The sequence below is a fragment of the Crinia signifera genome, chromosome 6 (assembly GCF_055691185.1).
Source record: "Crinia signifera chromosome 6, ASM5569118v1, whole genome shotgun sequence".
NCBI lineage: Eukaryota > Metazoa > Chordata > Amphibia > Anura > Myobatrachidae > Crinia > Crinia signifera.
In genome coordinates, this window is record NC_139222.1 from 176425598 (window position 1) to 176447682 (window position 22085).

At 43.8% G+C, this 22085-nt stretch overlaps 1 protein-coding gene across 5 annotated transcripts in view; it reads left to right on the forward strand.

Annotated features, from left to right (window-relative positions):
• The window catches only part of CEP112 (centrosomal protein 112), a 404486-nt gene that overhangs the window by 116279 nt on the left and 266122 nt on the right, over window positions 1-22085 (forward strand). For all 5 annotated transcript variants that reach the window (XR_014444546.1, XM_083148204.1, XM_083148203.1 and 2 more), the window contains exon 17: window positions 17970-18049. Coding sequence is in view for 4 of the 5 variants with exons in the window: in XM_083148204.1 (XP_083004330.1) it covers window positions 17970-18049 (80 nt within the window). In the remaining variant the exon portion in view is untranslated. The remainder of the gene's footprint in view (window positions 1-17969; window positions 18050-22085) is intronic.

The following is a 22085-nucleotide window of genomic DNA, read 5'->3' on the forward strand; positions in this document are numbered from 1 at the left end:
ACTCACAGATTTCATTTACTAGCACTTTTTGAAACAAATTCAACCAGGCCTAACGTTAATGTGGCCTTAAATTTGCAGCTCCCCAGTTAATAATAATACATATAAAAAAAGAAGGGGCAACCCTGTTATGTTGGCAATGTAAACAAATGGACAGTACATTCCTTCATAGCTGGTGGGATTGCCCAAATTTAGCTCCTCTGTGGCACGAAGTCATGACTCTAGCTAGCTCCGTACTATATCTACATTTCCCTCTTACTGACAAATGTTTTCTCTTATCACTGTCCTTGCCAGAAGCATCTTCCCTCCAACTTAAATTGTTTATTCATCTTGATCTTGTGGCAAGATGTTGTATAGTGACTTGATGGAGAACCCTCCAACGTTAGCTGAAATTATTGCAAAAGTATGGCACATCCACTCGATGGAGTATATTACAAGTACTCTTAGAGGTTCCAGGTGGAAATTTAGTCTTGAACTTCTTATTTCAATGTTCCCCCTGCTTTTACATGATTGTTCCCAATCCCTCTTCCTCCTCCTATAATTATTTTTCTCCTCCGCCCAATAGGTGTCAATGGAGTTACAGTGGGGAATAGAAGGGCAACTATAGGAAGCATGGGTACTTTAAATTTAAATGAGTTTGGCCAACTCCTCCCCTTCTACTCTCCCTCCCAGGCAATCTTAGATAGTCCCCTGCTGGAGCTGATCACACTTTGGGTTGCTCCTTAGGGCAAACGTTTTAGTTAGTTGAAAGCAGCAAGTTTTCATTTGAGGACAGGCAGATAGCATCTGCCACCACCTGCCTGCATAGTGGTAGCTATGGGGGGGGGGGGGGACCTGGACACAGCTGCGTTCGGCTTGCACCAGGGGCCCCGGCTGCAGCTGCATGCTCTGGCATTTCCTCAGCGCTAAATGCGGTTCTAGTGGCCATTTTACACATACTTGGCACGCTGCTGGAGGCTCCCAATAGCTGCTGACAGTCTCCATGTCTCTTAGTACAGCAAGTCTTGTCTCCTGGTGACCAATCCTGCTACAGGCTTCCCCAAGATCTGTGAGTTCAGACATTGGGGTTTAGAGCAAGTGTTGGGCTGTATGCAAATTAGTGAAAGACAAAGCCTGTTTACAGGTGAAACGCGTTGAGGCGCAGAACTACATCGACACCCCCCCCCCCCCCCCCCAGGCTGAGCTTACTATACAGCAACGCACAGCAGGAGGAAGAGTGGAGGAATCGATGCCTGAAAGGAGCTACTGAAATACGGTAACGCCCCTTGTTTACAGTGGTCCATTGGTTCCCCCTTTTTTGCTCAAAGACTTTTCCATAACAGCTAATCTGGTTTTAAAGTATCACCATACGTCGATATTCATAAGCATAAACCTGGACTTATCAGACCTTAGTATTTTTATTATTTTTGGGTCTGCAACTATCTGCGGCAGAAGTTCCACAGCACGTCCCTGTTACCAACGTACATCTGGATTCATTTAGACCTTATAATGGCCCTTTTTTTTTACTCATATTTTTATATTGTACATGTTATGTGTGTATGTCTTGTCCATGTATACGGGTATTAGATTTACCCACTTGAGCAACATTGCTAACCCTCTATTCCCCATTTTATTATTTAATGAAATATGCTTTTTACATAATTTGTGTCAGAATACATTTTTGAGCGGTGGAGTTTTGCGCAATAACATCCTTCTTGTCTTTCTCTTATGCTCAATCAAGGGTGGTTGTTCTGTAGTACACCCTAGGGTCCATTGCAGCAACCCCAGTTATACCGCATACTCAGCGCAGTCTTTCTCCCCGTTTTTCATGTATACAAATTAGGCCATAGTGCTCCTGTATAAACATAGAAACACAGAATTTGAGGGCAGATAAGATCCACTTGGCCCATCTAGTCTGCCCCTTTTTTAAACATGTTACCTCAAACCATATTTGATCCTTATTGCTTTATAAGGATATCAATATGCCTATCCCAAGCATGTTTAAATTGCTCTACTGTATTTGCCTCTACAATGGGAGTATATTCCACTTATCCACTACCCTTTCTGTGAAGACCTTTTTCCTCAAATTTCCCCAGAATCTTCCTCCCTCTAGTTTTCAATGTCCTCGTGTTCTGTTGCTCCTCTTCCTGTGAACAATGTATGTTTCCTGTACATTGTTAAAACCTTTGATATATTTGAAAGTTTCTATCATTTCCCCCTTTCCCTTCTCTGCGCTAAACTATACATATTAAGATCTTTTAGTCTTTCCAGGTAAGTTTTGTGATGTAGGCCATGCACCATTTTAGTTGCCATTCTTTGTATAGTCTTTAATGTGTTTATATCCTTCTGGAGATATGGCCTCCAGAACTGAACACTGTACTCTAGATAAGATCGTACCAATGACCTATACAGTGTCATTTATTTATTTATTTACAGTTTCTTATATAGCGCAGCAGATTCCGTTGCGCTTTACAATAGTAGACAGTGATAAAAAAACTGGGTAACAACAGACAGACTTGTTTGCTGCAAGCTTACAATCTATAGGGATATAGGAGGGAAACACAATGACAGGCACCAGTAATAGCATAGCAGTCCCACCGAGTTACAAGTCCAGAAGGGAAGCTATATAATACATAAGTGCCTCAGAGGGTTATGCGTGTAGAACTTAAATATCATAGGCTTGCCTGAAGTGGTGAGTTTTCAGGGAACACTTGAAAGTTTGGAGGCTAGTGGAGAGTCTTATTGTGCGTGGAGGGGTATTCCATAGTGTCATTATTACTTCTTTCTTTCTACTGCTGATTCCTCTCCCTATGCAACTGAGCATCTGACTTGCCTTCTTCATTGCTTTGTTACATTGCCTACCTGCCTTTAAGTCACCTGAATAGTGACACCAGCATCCATTCGGTGATCCTCGCCAAAAACAAGCCATCCTCACCGCACAAACCCCCCGCCGGTGGCATTGAATACCGCCCATAATGTTGAGACCTCTGTATAGGTCTATTTCTTTATTGATGTTTTTGCAAATCATCTCTCCAATAAACATTGTCTATTGTAGGTCAATACATTTCTTACAGAAACTCTCAGTACTGTATGTATGGTCGTCAGCTAACCTCTAAGGCCAGTATTCAATGGCTGGGCTGGCGGCTGGCAGCGAATCCTGTGTAGGATTCGCTGCACTTTCGCCACAATTCTCCCTTCAGAGAGATTCGCCCAGCAGCCTCCCGTCCTCCCTATTCAACGCGTCAGGGGCTCTCTGCCCCTGACGGCGATAATCACTCTCTGGGGCGAATAGTCCAGGGCTCTCTCCCCTGCTGCTGCGGCTACACTGCCACTGCAGGGGATTGAGCAGAGTCCCGGCGGGGGAGCGCGCTGATACTGCCAGGAGCCCCCGCACAGCATGAGGATGGGGACGGACGGCTCCAGCAGCAGTGGCAGACCTCCGGCTCCAGCAGCCCCAGCGCTGACATCTGCTATCACCGCGCTGGGGCTGCCAGAGCCAGAGGTCTGTTGCTGCTGGAGCCGTCCCCGTCCTCTTGCCTGTCAGCTCATGTCCCCCGCATCCCCTCCCCCCCACCACCACAACCAGCGCAGCAACACACATGTGTCCCACCTGTGGGGGTGTCCAGTCACTTTGTGGGGGTGAAGAAGGGCTCGCAGGGTGCTGGCAGGGTGCTGGGATCGGAGCCGCTGCACTCACTGGTCCCGATCAGTGCAGTGAATATATGAATATTAATGAGCGGCTCCGGCTCCCGGCCCCCTGCTGGCGAATGTGTAAAAAAAAAAAAAATTGTTTAAAAAAAATAAATATATATAAAAAATATATTCATGTGCTGCAAGTATATGAATAAAAATAGCCTGCCCTTTCATAGGAAAAATATTCTGATTTTTTAACACAAAAAAAAAAAATTAAAAACGCTTTAATTTAAAAGATCACATTACAGTTCACCTAAAAAAGATGACGAATGCTAAACGGAGAATCATGGCGAAAATTAATGGAGAAAGCAGTTCTCCATTTGAGCATTGAATACACTGTCGGCGAATTCCACTAAAAACCCCATTGAAAATCACAGGCGAATTGTGGAGAATCATTTACGGCGAATCGGCAGACATTCGCTGTTCATTTGTGGCGAATTGCCTCCATTGAATATGGCGAATTGTTTTTTGTGACAGAAAATTCGCCGTTAACCCAGCGAATTGCCAGATTCACTGAAAAAAAACGGCGAATCTGAGGCATTGAATACTGGCCTAAGTATTAAGTAATTGGTCAGAAAGGGTGAATAGAGGTATGAAGCGACCTATGGTATCAGGACTGATACATTCATAAACTATATATGGTTAAAAAATTGGATCACAAATAATAAAATAATAAAAGGCTCTGGTGAGCAATAAAGTTTCTTTAAAAAATGTATTTCAATATAATTAACATAAATATAAATGACAAATGCAAAGTTATAAAAACAATTTCCAAGAACAATTGTAAATAATAATAAAATGTTATTTTTTAGTATGGGAGGTCAGTAGGGAAAGACCCCCACTGACCTCCAATACTAAAAGATGTATTATTAATTGTTCTTAGAAATTGTTTTTCATTTGTCATTTATGTTAATTAAATTTAAATCATTTTTTTAAAGAAACTTTATTGCTCACGAGACCTTTTGTTATTTTTTTTTTTACTATAGATAGTTTATGAATGTACCAGTCCTGATACCATAGGTCACTTCATACCTCTATTCGCCCTTTCTAAAAAAATATTATATGTTAAGGTATTAAGGAGGTTATTCTGATCGGAGCGGCCAAACGTGCGTACGTTCGCAATTAACGTACGCTAGCCGTACGCGGCCGTTGGGGTTAAGTCCACCCACAACTCTGCCGCATACGTACGGCCATAAACAACGTAGAAGGGGAGTGGCGTACTAATGAGCATACGCCAACGTACACGGACGTCTCTCGTCCGTCTTCCCACCGCCTTCTTGCGGAGATCTGAGCGTACGCCAGCTTGCACGGACGGGTCCCTATTGTTTTCAATAGAAAACTCAGCTTATGTCACCGCTCGTGAGAGTGAGCGTACGTCCGTGTACGCTGACATACCCTTCATATATATGGACCTGCAAATGTTGCCTTTCAACTATAATTATGAAAATTAATTAATTGATTGAATTAATTAATGTGCAAAATAGTGGCCATGGGATTAAAACATTGCTGAAACATCCTTTGTAGGTGTTAGATGTGGTTTATGTTATTGTATCATAAATACAAAACCTATGTTTGTATTAGAGTGAACACGTCGACACATGTCGACTTGTGTCGATTGAGTGTGCTACTGTGTAAAGTCTATGAAAGCACGTAGTGAATGTGTATAACTGTTTAACAAATACCTACCTTAGCATATATAAGCAGGTCTTACAAAGATTCTTACCTCAATTTAAACAAACCTTTAAATGTAGAGAAGTATAGAAAGATAAGCTTCCAATGTGTTAGAGTGATGTGTGTGGCTTGCAGGTAGTGAAATCATGGTTTGGACTTAATAGACTGCAGCATTGCTTATTACATTCAGGTGTATGTGTTTGGTAGTAATCCGCGTAAATTAGCTAACCCAGGCGCACGCTGACATGCGGTATCTGTAGGGGTGGTTTGAGATGGCGGTTGGCGGCCGCCTGTTTTGTGTCCGAAATGAACGGTGCTTTAGTCGATCGTGCGGTAGTAGCACCGCTCATTTTTGGTGCACACCCCCGTGTACGCCCATATTTACGCCCATTTTCCCTCATTATTTCGGCCGCACCCCTCATCACGCCCCTATGCCGCCCCCAATGCCCGTACACTCGCGTACAGGTTTTTTCGCACGTAGAGACCCGGCCGTAAGCGTTGTGGAGTGTTCGCGCCTGCGCATTAGCGAATGTACGCATGCGCAGATCATTAAAAACCCCGGGACGTGCGCGTACGGCCCGGCCGCTCCAACCAGAATAAGGCCCTAAGTGTAGCATAATTTGGGCAATAATAATAGTTAAGTTTTTAGGGGATTTTCTGTAAAATACTCAAAGTTTGAATTCTATGCAAAATCACATTACATAGATCACAAACATTTTTCCGTATTCCACTTTGGCATTAATTTAGTGAAAAACTCTTGCCTATTATAATTTTTTCTCAGTGAAAGAAAATTAGGTAAATATCAGCCATTTGACACCAAATTCTTACCTTATGGGCACAATTAGCCTTCCACACCTACTCTCCAACATCTGAAGTGCAGAAACTGGTTTAAATTCAGAAATGGGCGTGGCCATGGGTAGAGGGGGTGTGGTCATGACCCCTTTCCTAAATTTTCAATGGATAGTTGGAGACCCAGAAAACCGGTACTGTACCAGCCAAATAGGTACAGTACTGGTACAAAAGAAGGGTATGCTACACTGATATTCAGTCTAATGCTGGGTACACACCAAAACTATTTGGGCACAGTCCCATCAATCTGGATCCAATTCCGACCGATCGGATGCAGATTAGGTCAAAATCGTTTGGTTGGATCCGATTCCGATCCTACCTGCTGCAGGTAGGATCTGTATAAGATCCATTCATCTGAATACAGATAAGTTCGGATTGGGATCGGATCGTATGCCAATCGGATTCAAATCGGATCGCACGATTTGCATACGAGTTGCATCCAATCCAAATCGTTTTGGTGTGTACCCAGCATTAGTTGCCAATTTTCTGGGGCACAGGTTGACTACATGTTTTCATGATCTTCCCCTGGTCTTGCCATATATTGGGTTATGCAAGTACCCATGATCATTGATTGCTTTCAATTATTCCTAATAAACAGTCACGGGCCACAGTTTATTGGGATTTATGTTTCTTCTTCAACAAAAAAACAGCCTAGTTTTTGTGCGAAATTTGGTCTGTTGAAAAAAAACACACAATGGTTTCACTGAACCAGTGTGTTTTTCATGATAATTTTTTTTTTTCGCGGGAACCTGATAGGCTATGTATAGTGGATTTTTGTGATATGTAGGAGTGTGCTTGAGGAGGATATTCCATAAAGTGCACAGTAATGTCCGCTAATGAATTTGGCTTCCAGGTATATACTGAAACTAACCTGTTTGTCATTAGACTAAACCTTACAGCACATAAACACCTGTTAGTGTTATTGATGAAACTATATGTGCCCATTTGTCATGGCTCAGTTCATGATGTTTCTTATGCTTTTTGTTCTTTTGTTCTGGCCCTATCCAACCAGCTTAATGGCCTTTTACAGGAATAATGACACACGCATCATTTGTCGTTTTTTTTTAACCAACGTGTTTGGCAATAACATAACTTATATGTCGATGATAAGATCTCCTCGTAATTGTGAATATCTTACACAGTGGAGGTAAATGTGGTAGTGCAGCGCAAGTCTGTACATTTGTGAGATTAGTCACATCCTCCCTTATGGTTCTCGAGGACAATATCACCCGTGCTGAGTCAATGTGTTGTAAGGCAGATCAAAGGACAAGGAAGGAGCCTTTCATTTATATCTTTATTACCTAGTGACTTCCCATATTTGTGTCCTTTCCTTCCTCCCATCACATCAAGGAGGTACTGAGTGTGTATTGTGTGGTGCTCCTGAAGCTGTGTAGTGGCATGTACACCCACAATTTAGGGTATTTGTATCTGATTGTCTCACTTGCTTTTCATCTGAACTGGTCAAATGATTGAGTTGTCCCCTCTCCGTGCCTCTGTCGTCTTATAATTATTAGTAAGTTATTTATATGCTTTTCTGATGATGCAGAGTTTAACAAAAAGAGGCATCGTAGTATGCTATTCAAAATGTAAGTACATAATCTAAAAATGCATGGAATACAGTTAATGATGTCTTCCAGATGGTAGCCTTCATTCGTGATACACATTTGTATTTGATTTCTGAAGTTGTGCATCACTCGGTGGGTCGTTTCCAGCATGATCGCTGCAATTTCTTGGTGAAGCTCACGTTTATTTGCCTGGCTGTGTTAACAAGCAGAAATTTCTGAGCAGAAAACAATCCTCATCAGCTTCACAAAAGGCCTCTACACAGCCATCGGAGTGCTGAGGTCTACGAGCATCTACGGAGCAGCCATTAATAAACTGAAGGTTGCTTTACGCCAAGAAATGACTATATCATATGCAAAACCAATTGAAAAATTGTATTTCATGCACTTTTACATTATGTGCCAACATTTATAGCATTTACCATGCCTTTTTTGTTACCCTTCAAAATCTAGGTGGTTTGTTTGCCTATCCTTGTATTACACAGCACTTTATGGAACATATTTACGTCTATATACACACAAACACATTTCTACTTTATTTGTATTGTTATCTTTTAATTAAGTCCATTTCCCATGAAATAATCCTTTAATATCATGATCTCTGCTCTAGGGTTTACCCCTGACTCCCCTTACTGCTATGGGGTGTGGTATATGGTCCCGACAGTCGGAATCCCAGCAGTCATTAGCCCGACGTCGGGATCCTGACTGGCCGGACTCAGACAGCAGGGCAAGCTCAACAAAGCCCCTTGCGGGCTTGCTGCGCATGCCACGCTGCGGTCACGGTGGCTTGCTACGCTTGCCACCTATTCTATGCTCCCTCTATGGGGTTCGTGGACCCCCACGAGGGAGCATAACCGGTGGCCGTCGGGACCCCGAGTGTCAGGGTTTTGATTGACAGGATCCTGATGTCAGGGTAATGACTGTCAGGAAACTGTCCGGCACCCACTGCTATGTACAGGAGTGTGTCACATGATAGCGTTCTCATTGAGCACAATATTCTCTGATTTTAACCGAGTTCATAGACCTTTCTGTTACTGGAGAACCATCTACTTTGTATTATCTTCTGATGTGATTTTAAGGCAAATATGTAGCAGGTGCGTGACAGGTTAGACAGATTTTGCTGCCCCTATATCCAGCTCCTGATTTTTCATTTTCTATCTCTTTAATATGCCAAATGTTGTGTTGGTACATTCCATCAACTAGCAGTGAAAATGAAGCGTTCAAGTTATTAAACCTCTTCAGTGTATGTTAATCCTAAGGGTCAGATGTATCATGCTTCAGAAAGTGATAAAGTGGAGAGTGATAAACAACCAGCCAATCAGCTCCTACCTGTCATTTTTCAAACCCAGCCTGTGACATGGCAGTTAGGATCTGATTGGATGGTTGTTTCTCCTCTCCATTTTATCACTTTTTGAAGCTTGATACATCTGACCCTAAATGATAAATCTGTCATGACTCATACACTAGTGTTTTATCGCACCAAGAAATTGCAATATTTTAAAGGCTGTTCACCCAGAATTAATTAATGAATACATCTATGCCCCTTTCAGACCGCACTTTAAAAACGGTATATTGCCGTTTTTTTACCGTTTTAAAACGGTAATGTGTGCGGTCTGAAAGGTGCAGGACCACTTAACCGGTTAGAAAAAAACGTTTTTTCTAACCGGTTAAAATGCAGGGTCCTACCCGTTTCAGAACCGGTATTTTAGGCTCAAAATCGGTCCTGAAACGGTATTTAGGACCCAGCCAATGAGCTGGGTCCTAAATTCAGCACAGTGAATACTTAATGAGCGCTCATTAAGTATTCACAGCACTGGAGCCCCCCCCGCGCGCGCGCGTCGACACCCCCGCGCGCGTGTCGACGCCCCCCCGCGCGTGTCGGCGCCCCCCCCCCCCCCCCCCCCCCCGTGTCGACTTACCCCGTGCCGTTATCTACGTTGTGGTTCCCGGCACTGCAGCTCAGTATGCTCGGAAAGCACTTATGAAAAAAGTGTCTTTCAGAAAATGGCTGCCCCCATACGAAAGACAGTTTTTTTAAACAGGGTTTCCTATGGGGCAGCCATTTTCTGGAAGACACTTTTTTCATAAGTGCTTTCCGAGCATACTGAGCTGCAGTGCCGGGATCCACAACGGAGGTACCGGCACGGGGTAAGTCGACACGCGCGAGGGGGGGGGGGAGGGGGGGAGGGGGGGAGCTGCACGGAGGGGAGGGCTCAAGGCTGCACTGGCTTTGACCCTGTATTTGGAAAGTTTCCAAAAACGGGTCTGCCAGTGTCAAAAAATCGGCACTTAAACGGTAATATACCGTTTAAGTGCTGCGGTGTGAAAGGGGTTTTATCTGGCAGACCCGTTTTTGGAAACGTTTCCAAATACAGGGTCAAAGCCAGAGATGCGGTCTGAAAGCAGCTCTACTTAATGCATTGCTTTATCTTTCTAGTTCTTATGTCATTTTCCTTAGGCTCTGCACCTATAAATATATTATTTGGGCCTTCTGCGACTTTGAAGCCTCCAGCTCCTTGCTTTGTTGCAAGGCTAATGTTAATTTCTATCTGATATTCAATACAGATTTCTGTTTTATTGGTAAATGATTTGCTACAACTTAATACTGATATAACATGTATGTGTAGCCCATCTGAAAGTTATAACACCAGCTAATGCAGTCCCCAAAGTGCATCACAGAAATAAATAATGTTATATATGGTTGCACTTAGCAAAAATCTCCTACTTTGTGGCCCCCCTACAATCTGGTGGTTTTGTGATACCTTCTGTACAAATGTTACCTCTATGTGGGCAGGGTTCAAATACTAGCTGCTCCTACTAGGTGGCAGGCTGCTTTATACTTGCAGTGCAGTATGGTAGATGTAGTTTTTCACCACAAAAATGTTGTTGTGCTTTGATGTTGCTGTAGTTCTTTGATGTTAGTGCAGTCCCACCAGGGCTGCTTTGTTTGAAAAGATACAATGCCAGAAAACTCGAGTTCACCAAAGATCCTAAAACATAAAATGTGGAATCACATTTCTTAGGCTAACTAAAGATATTATTTTTTCAATTTAAAAATATTATTGAATACTTTGTTTCACAGCCTACACAACTTTCTTATTAGTAGTAGCAAGAATTTGTAAGGTGCCACAGCGGAGAAGCGTTCAGCATCCCGTTGGTTGGGATGCCACTGTTAATAATACCGATGCCAACATCCTGGTTACTACCAGGAGACCGGTACCGAAATTTTGACGTCAATGAGGATGCTGGTGCGGAATCCTGACTGCTGGGATGGGGTGAGTAACCGGGGAGAGCTTGTATTAGTCCGGGGAACAGGGTTAGTTTTAAGCAATATGGGGGGGGGGGGGGTGATTGGGGGGAATTAGGGTTAGACTTTGGGGAAGGGGGGATTAGGGTTAGACTTTGTGGTAGAAGGGTTAGGAAATGGCGGGGAGGGTTAGGGTTAGGCTTTGTAACAAACAATACCAATATGAATGGAAGCAGTGCTGGTTCTATTTAACACAATTATTGATTAAAAAAAACAACAGTATGATTGTCTATAAATTATTAAGCATAATTATTCAAAAACATAATATGGTAACAAATATAAACATATAAAAGGTAAATTGTTGCTTGTTAATAGCAGGACAATATCACATGTGGGGTAATCAGTTTTTTTATGTAGCACTTTGTAGTCCCTCTAATTCACGGGTGTCAAACACAAGGCCCGCGGGCCAAATCCGGCCCGCCAGACCTCGTCATGTGGCCCGCGCAGCCGCCACCCACCCCCCCCACATGACGACTCGAGACTGAGAGACATACCTAACAACGTGAGGAAGCCAGGTGACACAGTCACTCCACCGCGGCGCTCGCTGGGAGGAGGAGGGAGGCAGGACAGTGGACACAGACTTGTTAGTGTCACGGTGTGATGTGCCCGACTCCTCCCCGGCTCCTCCTGCGGGCAGCGGCTACGGCGCTGCCATGTGTGACACACGCCCGCCTGACAGCAGTGCCAGTGACACCGTGACGTGCATGCTGCTGTGGCTGCCTGTCTGACTTGGACGCGGGCCCGGCGGTGAGCTGCTTCCTGCCTGTGGTGCCGTGCTGCGCAGCAGTGGCATCAGTTGGTTCAGTATATTTACTGTAAGTTCGGCAGTGGGGTGGGCACAGTTGTGTTGTCTCTTGTTGTCCAGACCAGTCTGTCCAGTCCAGAGTCCGTGGCCGGGCAGGCAGGCAGAGAGCCAGGCCAGCAGCACACAGCTGCAGCCTGAGCCCACAAATCTGCAGTGCGGCTGCCTGTGTCCAGGGTCATTATCATTATCTGTCCCACTGTCACCACCAGTCCAGAACTCTAGCGAGAGTCCTGCGAACCCAGAGGCCCAGGTCACCTGCTGGGCAATCTGACGTCACGTCACTGTGCCCTGTCCCAGGCCCCCAGCCAATCTCCCTGCTAGTTATTACAGGTTGAGTATCCCTTATCCAAAATGCTCGGGACCAGGAGAATTTTGGATAACGGATTATTCCGTATTTCGGAATATTTTAATATTTCAATGATGTATTTTGAAGTATCTTGCATTTATGCTGTATAAACACATAATATACACACAAATATATTTTATTACCACATAAAATACACACAAATATATTTTAATTGTTCAAAAAACAAGGTTTCAAAACGTGAAACAAAATGTGTGTACTATCTCAGCATTGAATTTGAATGCCAAGCAATCATTGTCTTGCACATATATAGTGCCAGTTACATATCATGTCCCCAGTGATGCTGTTACAAATGTCCCCAGTGAGTTTTTAGCAAAAAAAATATTTTTTTTCACTTTCTGGAATGTCCGTATTTCGGAATAATTCGGATAACGGATATTCGGATACGGGATACTCGACCTGTACTTACATTATTACAAAAAACAGTAATAATTGAATGCAGTGACAATAATTTATGATAATAAAGAGTGGACACATAGTCCTACAGATACAACCGGCCCTTTGAGGGTGACCAAACTGCTGATGCGGCCCCCGATGAATTTGAGTTTGACACCCCTGTTCTAATTGATGACAATCTTTGAAATAATTTTCAAATACTGTACATGGTGTATTAAATAGGGCACTTGATAATATGTGGATCTCACTGCTGGAGGAGTTATTTTATGCGCTGTTGAGGCATGTCCTCACGATGGTACGAATACTTTAGATAGTATTAGGGTGATCCGCTGGAGTGGATCTCTTATGGCAATTCAGGTGACCTCACAATGATGTGGCTTGAAGCATATTGCAGATGAATGCCGCTGGAGAAATCAGCCTGAACCTGGATGCTGCCCGTGGGGGAAGTCCTCACTAGGGTGCAGTGTTTGATGAAATAGGGATCCCGTGCCGTTTGAAGGATGTTCGAATTGACCACCTGTATCCGAATGCTAGCAGAAATGGTGAACATCGACAAAGAAACAATTAGACAAGTTTTGCTTCAAGATCTTAACGCGACCACAGTAAAATCCAAAGCAAATTTGTAAAGACATTTTGGAGCAAATTCAAGCAGATTCACATTTTTTTTATATAAAGTTATTAACTATGATGAAACCTGGATCTTCCAGTAGAATGCTGAGACAAAATGCCAGTCCATTCACCAGAAAATGCCATCATCACCAAGACTGAAGAAAGCATGTCAAAGCAAATACAAATTCACAGCTATGTCAGTTGTTGTCAGTTGTCAGTTGTTGTCTTTGGTGGTAAAGGTGGTTGACTGGGCAACAGAAGGTGCAACAGTGAATCAACCTTGCAGCAAAATGTTCTAGAGACTTTGGAGGGTGTTCAATTTAGTGTCATCTTTTTTTCACAATCAAATAAATGCACTCTTCACCATTTTTATGTTGAATTTACATTCCACCTATTCAGTTAAAGTGCTGTTTTTTCGACTGTCATAAAATCAGGCACGGTCGGAAAGCACATGGATTGGTGAATTACTCGAGTTTTTGTGTAAATTGCAGATGTTTTCAACTTTTTTAGTCATGTTTTGCTGACTTCTTTCTTATACTCAAAGTCAACTCTGTACCCAAGGAAACCTGTTTTGCATCAGTTATAAAAAATTACATAGCTGTTGAAACAGCTGAATATGCAAATAGGTCACCAATGATTCCACGGGTGCTTATCAAAGCCAATTGAACAGAAGTCCTAAGTATATATTATATGTACTTCTTATTCCTCCAGTATATCCCTGGGAAAAAAAGAAAACATGCAATAGTGTAATACGGTTTGATAACAGTTATCAGATAATAAGTAGTTGGTATTCTGTTGTAATGAAGCTTAGAGGCAAACAGGAGGGGCTTAAAAAAAATACATACCAACACCGGCATACTGACTACTGCTAGGACACCAGCATTAATTGGAATATCAGCTCTGGAATCCCAACTGCTGGGGTGGGTTAGCTGGGGGATTTAAGCAATAGGGAGTGATATAGGGTCAGGCTGCATGTGAGAGGGGGGAGCATTAGTATTGGGCACCTAGAAGGTGGGGGAGTTAGGTTTAGGTGGCGTGGTACAGGGGTACTAGCGGAGAGGGTTAGGGTCAGGCTCTGGGGGGGGGGGGTTAGACAGCATGAGGGGGGAGGGTTTGGGTTGGAGCGTCAAGAGTGGGTAATCATACTTACCCAACCCCTGTTGGCATTCTCTCCTTTGCAATGCCAGTACCAGTATTCTGACTGCTGGTTATTTGTACGGGCAGCTGAAACCAGGAAGTAGGGTGAGCATACCTACAAAATGGGGGAAGCACACCTAATTTGAAAAGCTATCGAGTTTGATTCCAAATCCAAATCAGGCCCCTGGTCTCCTTTGCCACTTTTGTACTTTATCAGGAAATTATATTCAGATTTAACTGCATCATAAGTATGTTTGTCTGCATGTTCCAACCATTATGAGAGATCCCGCATGTTTACAGCTGTAAGGAAAGAGTCCCCACACATTGTTTGGTCAGGAACAGACTGATTAGAGAATCAGATGCATGTGTCCTATTATCTAATATACCTGATTGATTTACAGTGGCTCTCAGACATCAAACAAAGAATAGGCCATAAAAGTAGACATTGGCGTTTGATGAAGTGTTCTAATCTTTTCAATCAGGAACTGCTGGACTAAATGACTTTACAGGCACAGGAAGCACCTGTATAGGGCTGATAACTGTTATGCCCTAACAAGCAAACAGCCAGGGCAGTGAGCTGCACCAATTATTTTTTTTATTAATACCTCTTGAGATATATGCCCTTTAATTTTTTATTTATTTTTTCATTATTTGCTAACCCCAAAATGTATGTTAGTTATCTATGAATTTAATATGTTACAATTAGTAAAAAATCTGTATAGTCAATGTTGAAGAAAAAGCCCACTCAGAACATCTGATCCAATGAGTAATGTGCATAATTCTTAATATACTGTAGCAAATAAACACTAACCCCAGCAACCAGGGAGGAAGGCATCAGCACCTAAACAATCTTTCTGTATAAAGCTTCAACTTTATTAAAGTTAATCATAATGCCTAATGTAATAAATGTAATTGAAGCCCAGATAATGGTCTGTTGTTCACTCAAAGCAATCATGGGGGAATACTGAGATTTTTTACCAATAAGATGAAAAAGCGAAATTGTCCACCAAAATCAATTGTACAGTATGGGCTTCTTTTCTGACAGTGGGGGGTGGGCAGCTGACGTCACGGAATGCCAGCTGCCCGCTTACTCCCCCCCTCCCCAGCAGACATGCATCTGTAAGGTTGCTCTGAGGCAGTGTAACATCCATTCGCATGCCCTGTGTGGGAATTTGCCTTTCGAATGGGTGGGGGCCAGCAACCAATCACAAGGTGGGGTTAGGTGGACTCGCAAGGCTGCAAATTCACAGCCTTGTGAATCAACCAGAATACGCCCCTATGTTCAAACTTTATAGACATTCTGAAAAACAAACTTAAATAATGTTGTACAGTATACTCACCTTGTTGTGCAGAACTAATCACCCCAGCTGTCTATTATCCTATATAATAAAAGCCTTTTAGTCTGCTTCTCACAGTTATGGTGCACTGTCAGCCACTAGATGGCGCCCAACAGAGCTCCTTTCTGGCACATGCGCACGCACGCACCCACACCCACCCACCCACCCCTACCTACCTCAGAATGACAGAGCCCTGAATCCCAGCAGCTCTTTACTTTTGATGGGCTGGTACTGTAACTAGTTTCTAATATGTATTGATTAAGCCAAGTGATCTCTGATAATAACAAAGACACATCTGAATATTTATAGGGCTTTCTTCTATTTTCTGCATCTCTCTGTAAAGAATTTCTCCTTCCAACTCAAACGAGGCGTTATTGAGGGACCTTGGAAGTTGCTGTGAGATGAATACTTCAACGAGTGCCTGTTGTTTGATGGCATCCTCTGTAACTTGTTGTCGATCCAGAACGATAACCATCCAGGCTGCTTTCATCCTTTCTCTTTCTGTAAATATTTCATGTGCAGCCTGCATTTCAGCATTGTTTTAACAGATTTTCTTCGGATTCATGCCTGAGCTCATTAAGAAGATCCGTTGAATCATGACAGGGTGTCCACATAAGGCTGAACTTTATAAACCATACAAAACCCAATGTCCTTTAGGGCATTTGTGACTTTTCTAAGGTATATAGGGATCATTCCAAGTACAAAAGGACTTGTTTATGTGATGTGTTGCTTTTACCTACCAAGATTGTAACTTAAATAAGTACAAAATCTATGGTACAAGTTGCTTTATATAGAAGAACCAAACATAATTTATTTAGTATAATCTTCATATTTTGAATCTGGGGGGAAAGGCATTATCTTGAGGAGATTATTTTTTATTTTCCTTTTACATACCAGTCTTTCTATCAGTAACCCTGATAATCCTGTTAGCACCATTCTGAGCATGAAATTCCTGATTATATACAATCATTTGTCAGTGTGTATGTGTGGCAAGGTTCATTTACAAACCTGAGGGGTGCTGACATGATTGTGGAGGTAAAGGGCAGAGGGATGTGTGACCTACGGTGCATCGTACAATAGGACACACGTATGAGACAAGGATATTTTTATATGATGATAATGTGTGATCTGCCAGCTAACAATGCATATGATTGAGGTGACCTGTTATCGTTGGGACTCTTCCGCCTGGGAGTTTTGGTGCTTAGCCCAGCGCACAGTAACGTTAATAGATAGCCAGGATCTTCTGGTGAAGCCAGTAAAAGTGCATAGTAATGTTACCTGTCTTTCCAGCATAAACATTGTGCTTTGTATTGTACAGTGTGGCCATGAGGGTGTAAACACCCTTATGAAATGAGTAGGGAAATATTCATCCAGTATCTACACACATGATATGGGAGTGGGGGTAAAGTTTTAGGGTATGTCACCAGTATGGCAGCCATTTTGAATGCAACTCTCGTTTTTTGTTGTTTTTTTACTTGGGAAGGTAGCCATGTGACATCAGACTGATGTAGAATTTCATAAGAAAACACGATTGTTTGTTTTAATGTATTTGTTGTTCATTATCAAGTTCTAATGGAGTTTTCTTTTGAAGGATTTGACATGACAATGGCACCAACACAAACACAACTTATTGAGTTTGTCTTGATATCAGGAGAATGAACCTCATAGGCTATTGCAAATGATTTAAATAAATGCCACCCAAATGGGCCATTTTTTCTGTAGGAACAATTTCCAAAATGGGTATATGACTAAACCCACATTCTGAAGAAAGACGATGGCTGCTATATTGTGTCTTTCAAAATCATGCCAGCGCATGATTTTGTAGAAGTTTTCTGTTGTTCACTTTTTGGTTTATCTGTAACTGACCTGGTTTTTCATTTTCCAAGGAATTTGGCAACTGCATTGGGAGTAACGGGTATTTGGATAACGGCTGAAATAATTTGCAATAGCATGTGTGTTCTCCAGGCATCAAGAATATCACAACATGTTCTGTCTATCTTAGTGCCATTGGTCGCCATACTGGAGAGATACCCTAAAAATAATTCCCCCACTCCCATCATTAGACACTTAATAAATATTTCCTATTTATAAGGGTGTTTTCACCCTTTTTTCCTCTGATCACCCATATTCAAGTGATCAGAGGATCTGGCCCAGCACTTACATGCAAGTTTGAAGCATCCGGGATGGATTTTCTACCCATAAAAATCTGAAGAGAATTGCTGCAATGTAAGAATTTTTTTTTCTTGTCTTTGTATTTGGCTAGGTACATGACCTTCAGAAACAACTAGATGATCAAAGGGACATTGCCCAAAAGAAAATCTCCAAAATAAACGAGTTGTTAAAGTAAGTACCGGTGAGCAGTTGTTGGTACTTTCACTGTAGGCATGCAGTGGCAGGTAAGGCCTCCTGTAAGAGGTAAAATGTTGCGATTTTTATATGGATTGTAATTTCCAAAAACGGTACTTACAGTATATGTTAGTTGGGCGCCCACTATAGTAAGTACGCTCATACCCCCACTATCCATGTCGGCATGGAGTTGATTTTATATAGTGTGGCGAGCCACCGAGCCCAAAGCGTGGCGAGCGTAGGGAACCCAGAGAGGGGACGCGTAAAACTAAGCAAATGGCTAAGTGGGTGCCCAACTAACAGTACTAAAAGTACCCCAAAAACAAACACACAGAGGTGTCTTTGTAAGGCAGCTATGCAAAACCCTCAAGTCCGCTGGCTTGTGTCCGAATATGCAGCTTTATATCAACAGCGCTAACATTGTCCAGTGCATCCGACATCTGAGTAACTCTCAGGTTATTCAATATGTCCACAAAACTATGCGGCTGGGACCATGTAACTGCATCCAAGAACTGGCTTCAACAACCCCAAAAAATGGGATCAACGCACCAGTTTTCTAGAATGCTCAACCTGTCTGTCCCCAAGCAGCTGCAGACTGTCACTCAACTGCCGGCTACTGCGAATGCACAGATCAATCATCAGTTCTCTTTCACAGAATGAAATAGGTCCCCTCCTCCAGCCAGGTCATTTACACAGTAAAGATAGCGGTGCATAATGAATTGCCCTGTATTTCATAGTATACATATGCTCAGCAAGTTCAGAGAGAGCTTTTTTTTTTTACAACAAAATTTGCACCCTCCATGGGTGTCTCATCTAGCCCTCCTTCCATATTTATTTATTTATTTAAAGTTTCTTATATACCATATCTCCTCGATTGCCCCAGGGGCCTCCACCACAGCAGTCTCAATGCTCGTTCACTCCATATTAAAACAAACTGCTCTCATTGACCCTCAAACTGTATACTCCACAAATAAACACAAAGCACATACTGCCACCTTCACTACCCTCATCACAGCATGTCTTTCATCCCTCACCAGTGCAGGGCCGGAATATACAGTAATGGGGGCACAAGGGGTCAGTGCCCCTGGGCCCACCTCTAGCTAGGGGCCCCCTGTGGTTGGCATGTATTTTTCCCCCAAAAAATATATATATATATATATATATTTTTTTTTAGCTAAAGGTTTTGTTCATGGGAGTGGGGTAGTGCTGCAGCTTCACCTATCTGCCAATTTGACAATGATTAATGGTGCTGAGCATTGGGAGCCAAGTGTGCAGTGCATTACTCGGCGTTGACTAAGTCCCATGACACTTTGCATCAGAGGGCAGAGGCTGAGACGTTTGTGCTGAGCTCTGATTGGTGGAGCTCATTACATGCTTCAGGCCCATGGAGGACAGCAGCAGCAGCCTAGTCATGGGAGGGTTTTTAATCAAAGGCAGCACTGGGACTGTGAGGTCTCCTACAGAGTAAGGTGCAGAGGGACAAACACAAGCTTTTCATGTGGTGTGTATGTGTGTGTGTATATCTATATAGATATATCCCCTGAAGTTACCCATTGACCAAGTTTATACTGCCTTTACTCTGTGTTTTGACAGTGTAATATTCCCCCATGCAGTTTGCGGCCAGTAATGACAAGTGAAAGGGGGCCCCCCTGTCTAAAGTGCCCCAGGCCCCCCAAAGTCTTAATCTGGCACTGCACCAGTGGCAAGTGCAGGATTTTTAGAGGGGGGGGGGTTCCAAATGTAATCCAAAATCTCCCACTCTGCAGTGCATTGGAGTAAGTACATGAGTCTGGGGGAGTGGTAACAGCCCCGAAAACTGGTCTTTTTATACACTCGATACTGTATGGAATACAGTATTAATATTTAAAAGTACAGATGGTATAGTATATAGCAGTAGTCGTCCACCTGTCGCACGCCAGCTACCGGTAGCTCGCGGCAGTGATCGGGGTGGCTCGACCACTCTGCCGCCGCCCGCCCCTCTATAATCCGCAGTCTCCCGCCGTCCACCCCTCAATTATCTGCCACCGCTGCTTCCCTTTTCCCCGAGGGGAGGAGAGCGCATTGCACATCTCTCTTACCCCTCACTGTGCGTTCCTGTGACTGCGGCGTCCACCAGTCAGAGCTCGCGGGCCGGCAGCCAATCAGGAGCCGGTCTGCGAGCTTTGATTGGCGGATGGTGCAGTCACAAGGAAGTTAGGGGAAGGAGAGATGTGCGATGCGCCGTGCTCTCCTCCCCTAAAAAGGGAAGCAGCGGCGCCGACACAAGACACCGACAGACACAGACCGCACCAGCGTCAGCAACACTACAGGGGGACCGGATGACCGAATAGTTCTCTCCCCGGCAGCAGCAGCAACAATGGTGACTGTGCTGCTGCTGGGAAACCCTGTTACTGTGGGGGCATACTTGCTGGCACTGTGGGGGCATACTTATTGCTGGCACTGTGGTGGCATACTTATTGCTGGCACTGTGGGGGCATACTTGCTGGCACTGTAGGGGCATACTTGCTGGCACTGTGGGGGCATACATGGCACTGTGGGGGCATACCTAAATTAGTGTGCCGAGCGTAGCGAGGCACCGGGCCCGCTGCGTGGCGAGTGCAGCGAGGCACTGGGCCCGCTGCGTGGCGAGCGCAGCAAGCCCGCAAGGGGGGGCGATCCACGTCCCCCCCTTGTCAGGATTTTGGCGTTGGGATTTTGAATGCCGGGATCCCGACCGCCGGCTTTTCATGCCGAATCCAGTACAGTATAGGCCGAATCCAGTACAGTATAGGCTGTTTTAAACATTTAAATAAGATAATAGTCAGGAAATGTTTAAACATATCATAATATATAAATGCACAAATATAACAGAACCAGTACTGCACTTTTAAGCTCACAATCCTCCACTTCATGGTAATGCTGCTGTCTCTTCCTCCTGCCAGCTTCTCTCTGGTCCATTGCGATGTTTGAGGGCAGTAAATGTGGTAGAAGAAACTGGTACACTAGGCATGTGCAGCAGCTCTGCTCTGTCCCTTACACTGCATGATGAGGTGATAGTTCTACTGATTATATTATATACCAGTGCTATTGTTGTCATAATTAAATGCACTTGCCAAGAGGAGGGGGGATTCCGGGCAACCAGAAACCTCCCCTGCTCACTGCCCACCTCACAGCACATCTCTTACACACTTGAGACACCTTCTCTCCCCTTATGTGAGCCTTTTTTACCCATTCACATTTTAGCCTCCTCACACACTCCTCTCATTACAGCAGCCTCCTCCGTTCCCCTCGTGCGATCTTCCACACCCACTCATCTTGTACCTGCTTTAGCCTCCTTAACCTTTTTTTAGCAGCATACAGCCTCCTCCCCCCTCATGCCAGTCTCCTCTCCTACTTCCCTTATGCCAGCCTGCTCACACAATCTCATTAAGCCAGCTTCCTCCCCACTACCAGATTTCAGTATGCTGCCTCATCCCCCCCTCCTGCCACCATCTCCCCCCCCGACCTCCTGCCTCCCCCCTCCTCCTGCCACCCTCCCATTTCCCTCATGCCAGCCTCCTCTTCTACTTCCTTTATGCCAGCCTCCTCACACACTCCCATTAAGCAAGCCTCCTCTTCCACCTCCATATTGCAGTAGTATGCAGCCTCCTCCTCTTCTCCCCTCCTGCCAGCCTCTTCTCCCATTCCCCTCATGCCAGCTTACTCACCTATAACCCTTATGATAACAGCATTATTCCTACTTTTCTTTTATGCTGGCCTTCTTCTCTACCCCCTCATGCCAACCTTCTAACCCAGCTCATGCCAAACATTGCCTCAATCTAGTCAGTCATCAACTCCCTTCAGCAAGATCCAGTGAAGGGGAGTTTGAAGGAGAGTCACTCACTCACACTCCTCTTCAAACCTTCTGGCCCCTCTTTAATGAAACAGGTCAGGGTTACACAGGGTGAGTCTGTGGAGTTGTGCCACTAAATTAAGCGGCTGCTAAACTCAAGCGTACAGATTCATTGTGAATATTTACCTCACTGAAGAAAATGCAAAGTCCTCCTTTTGCATG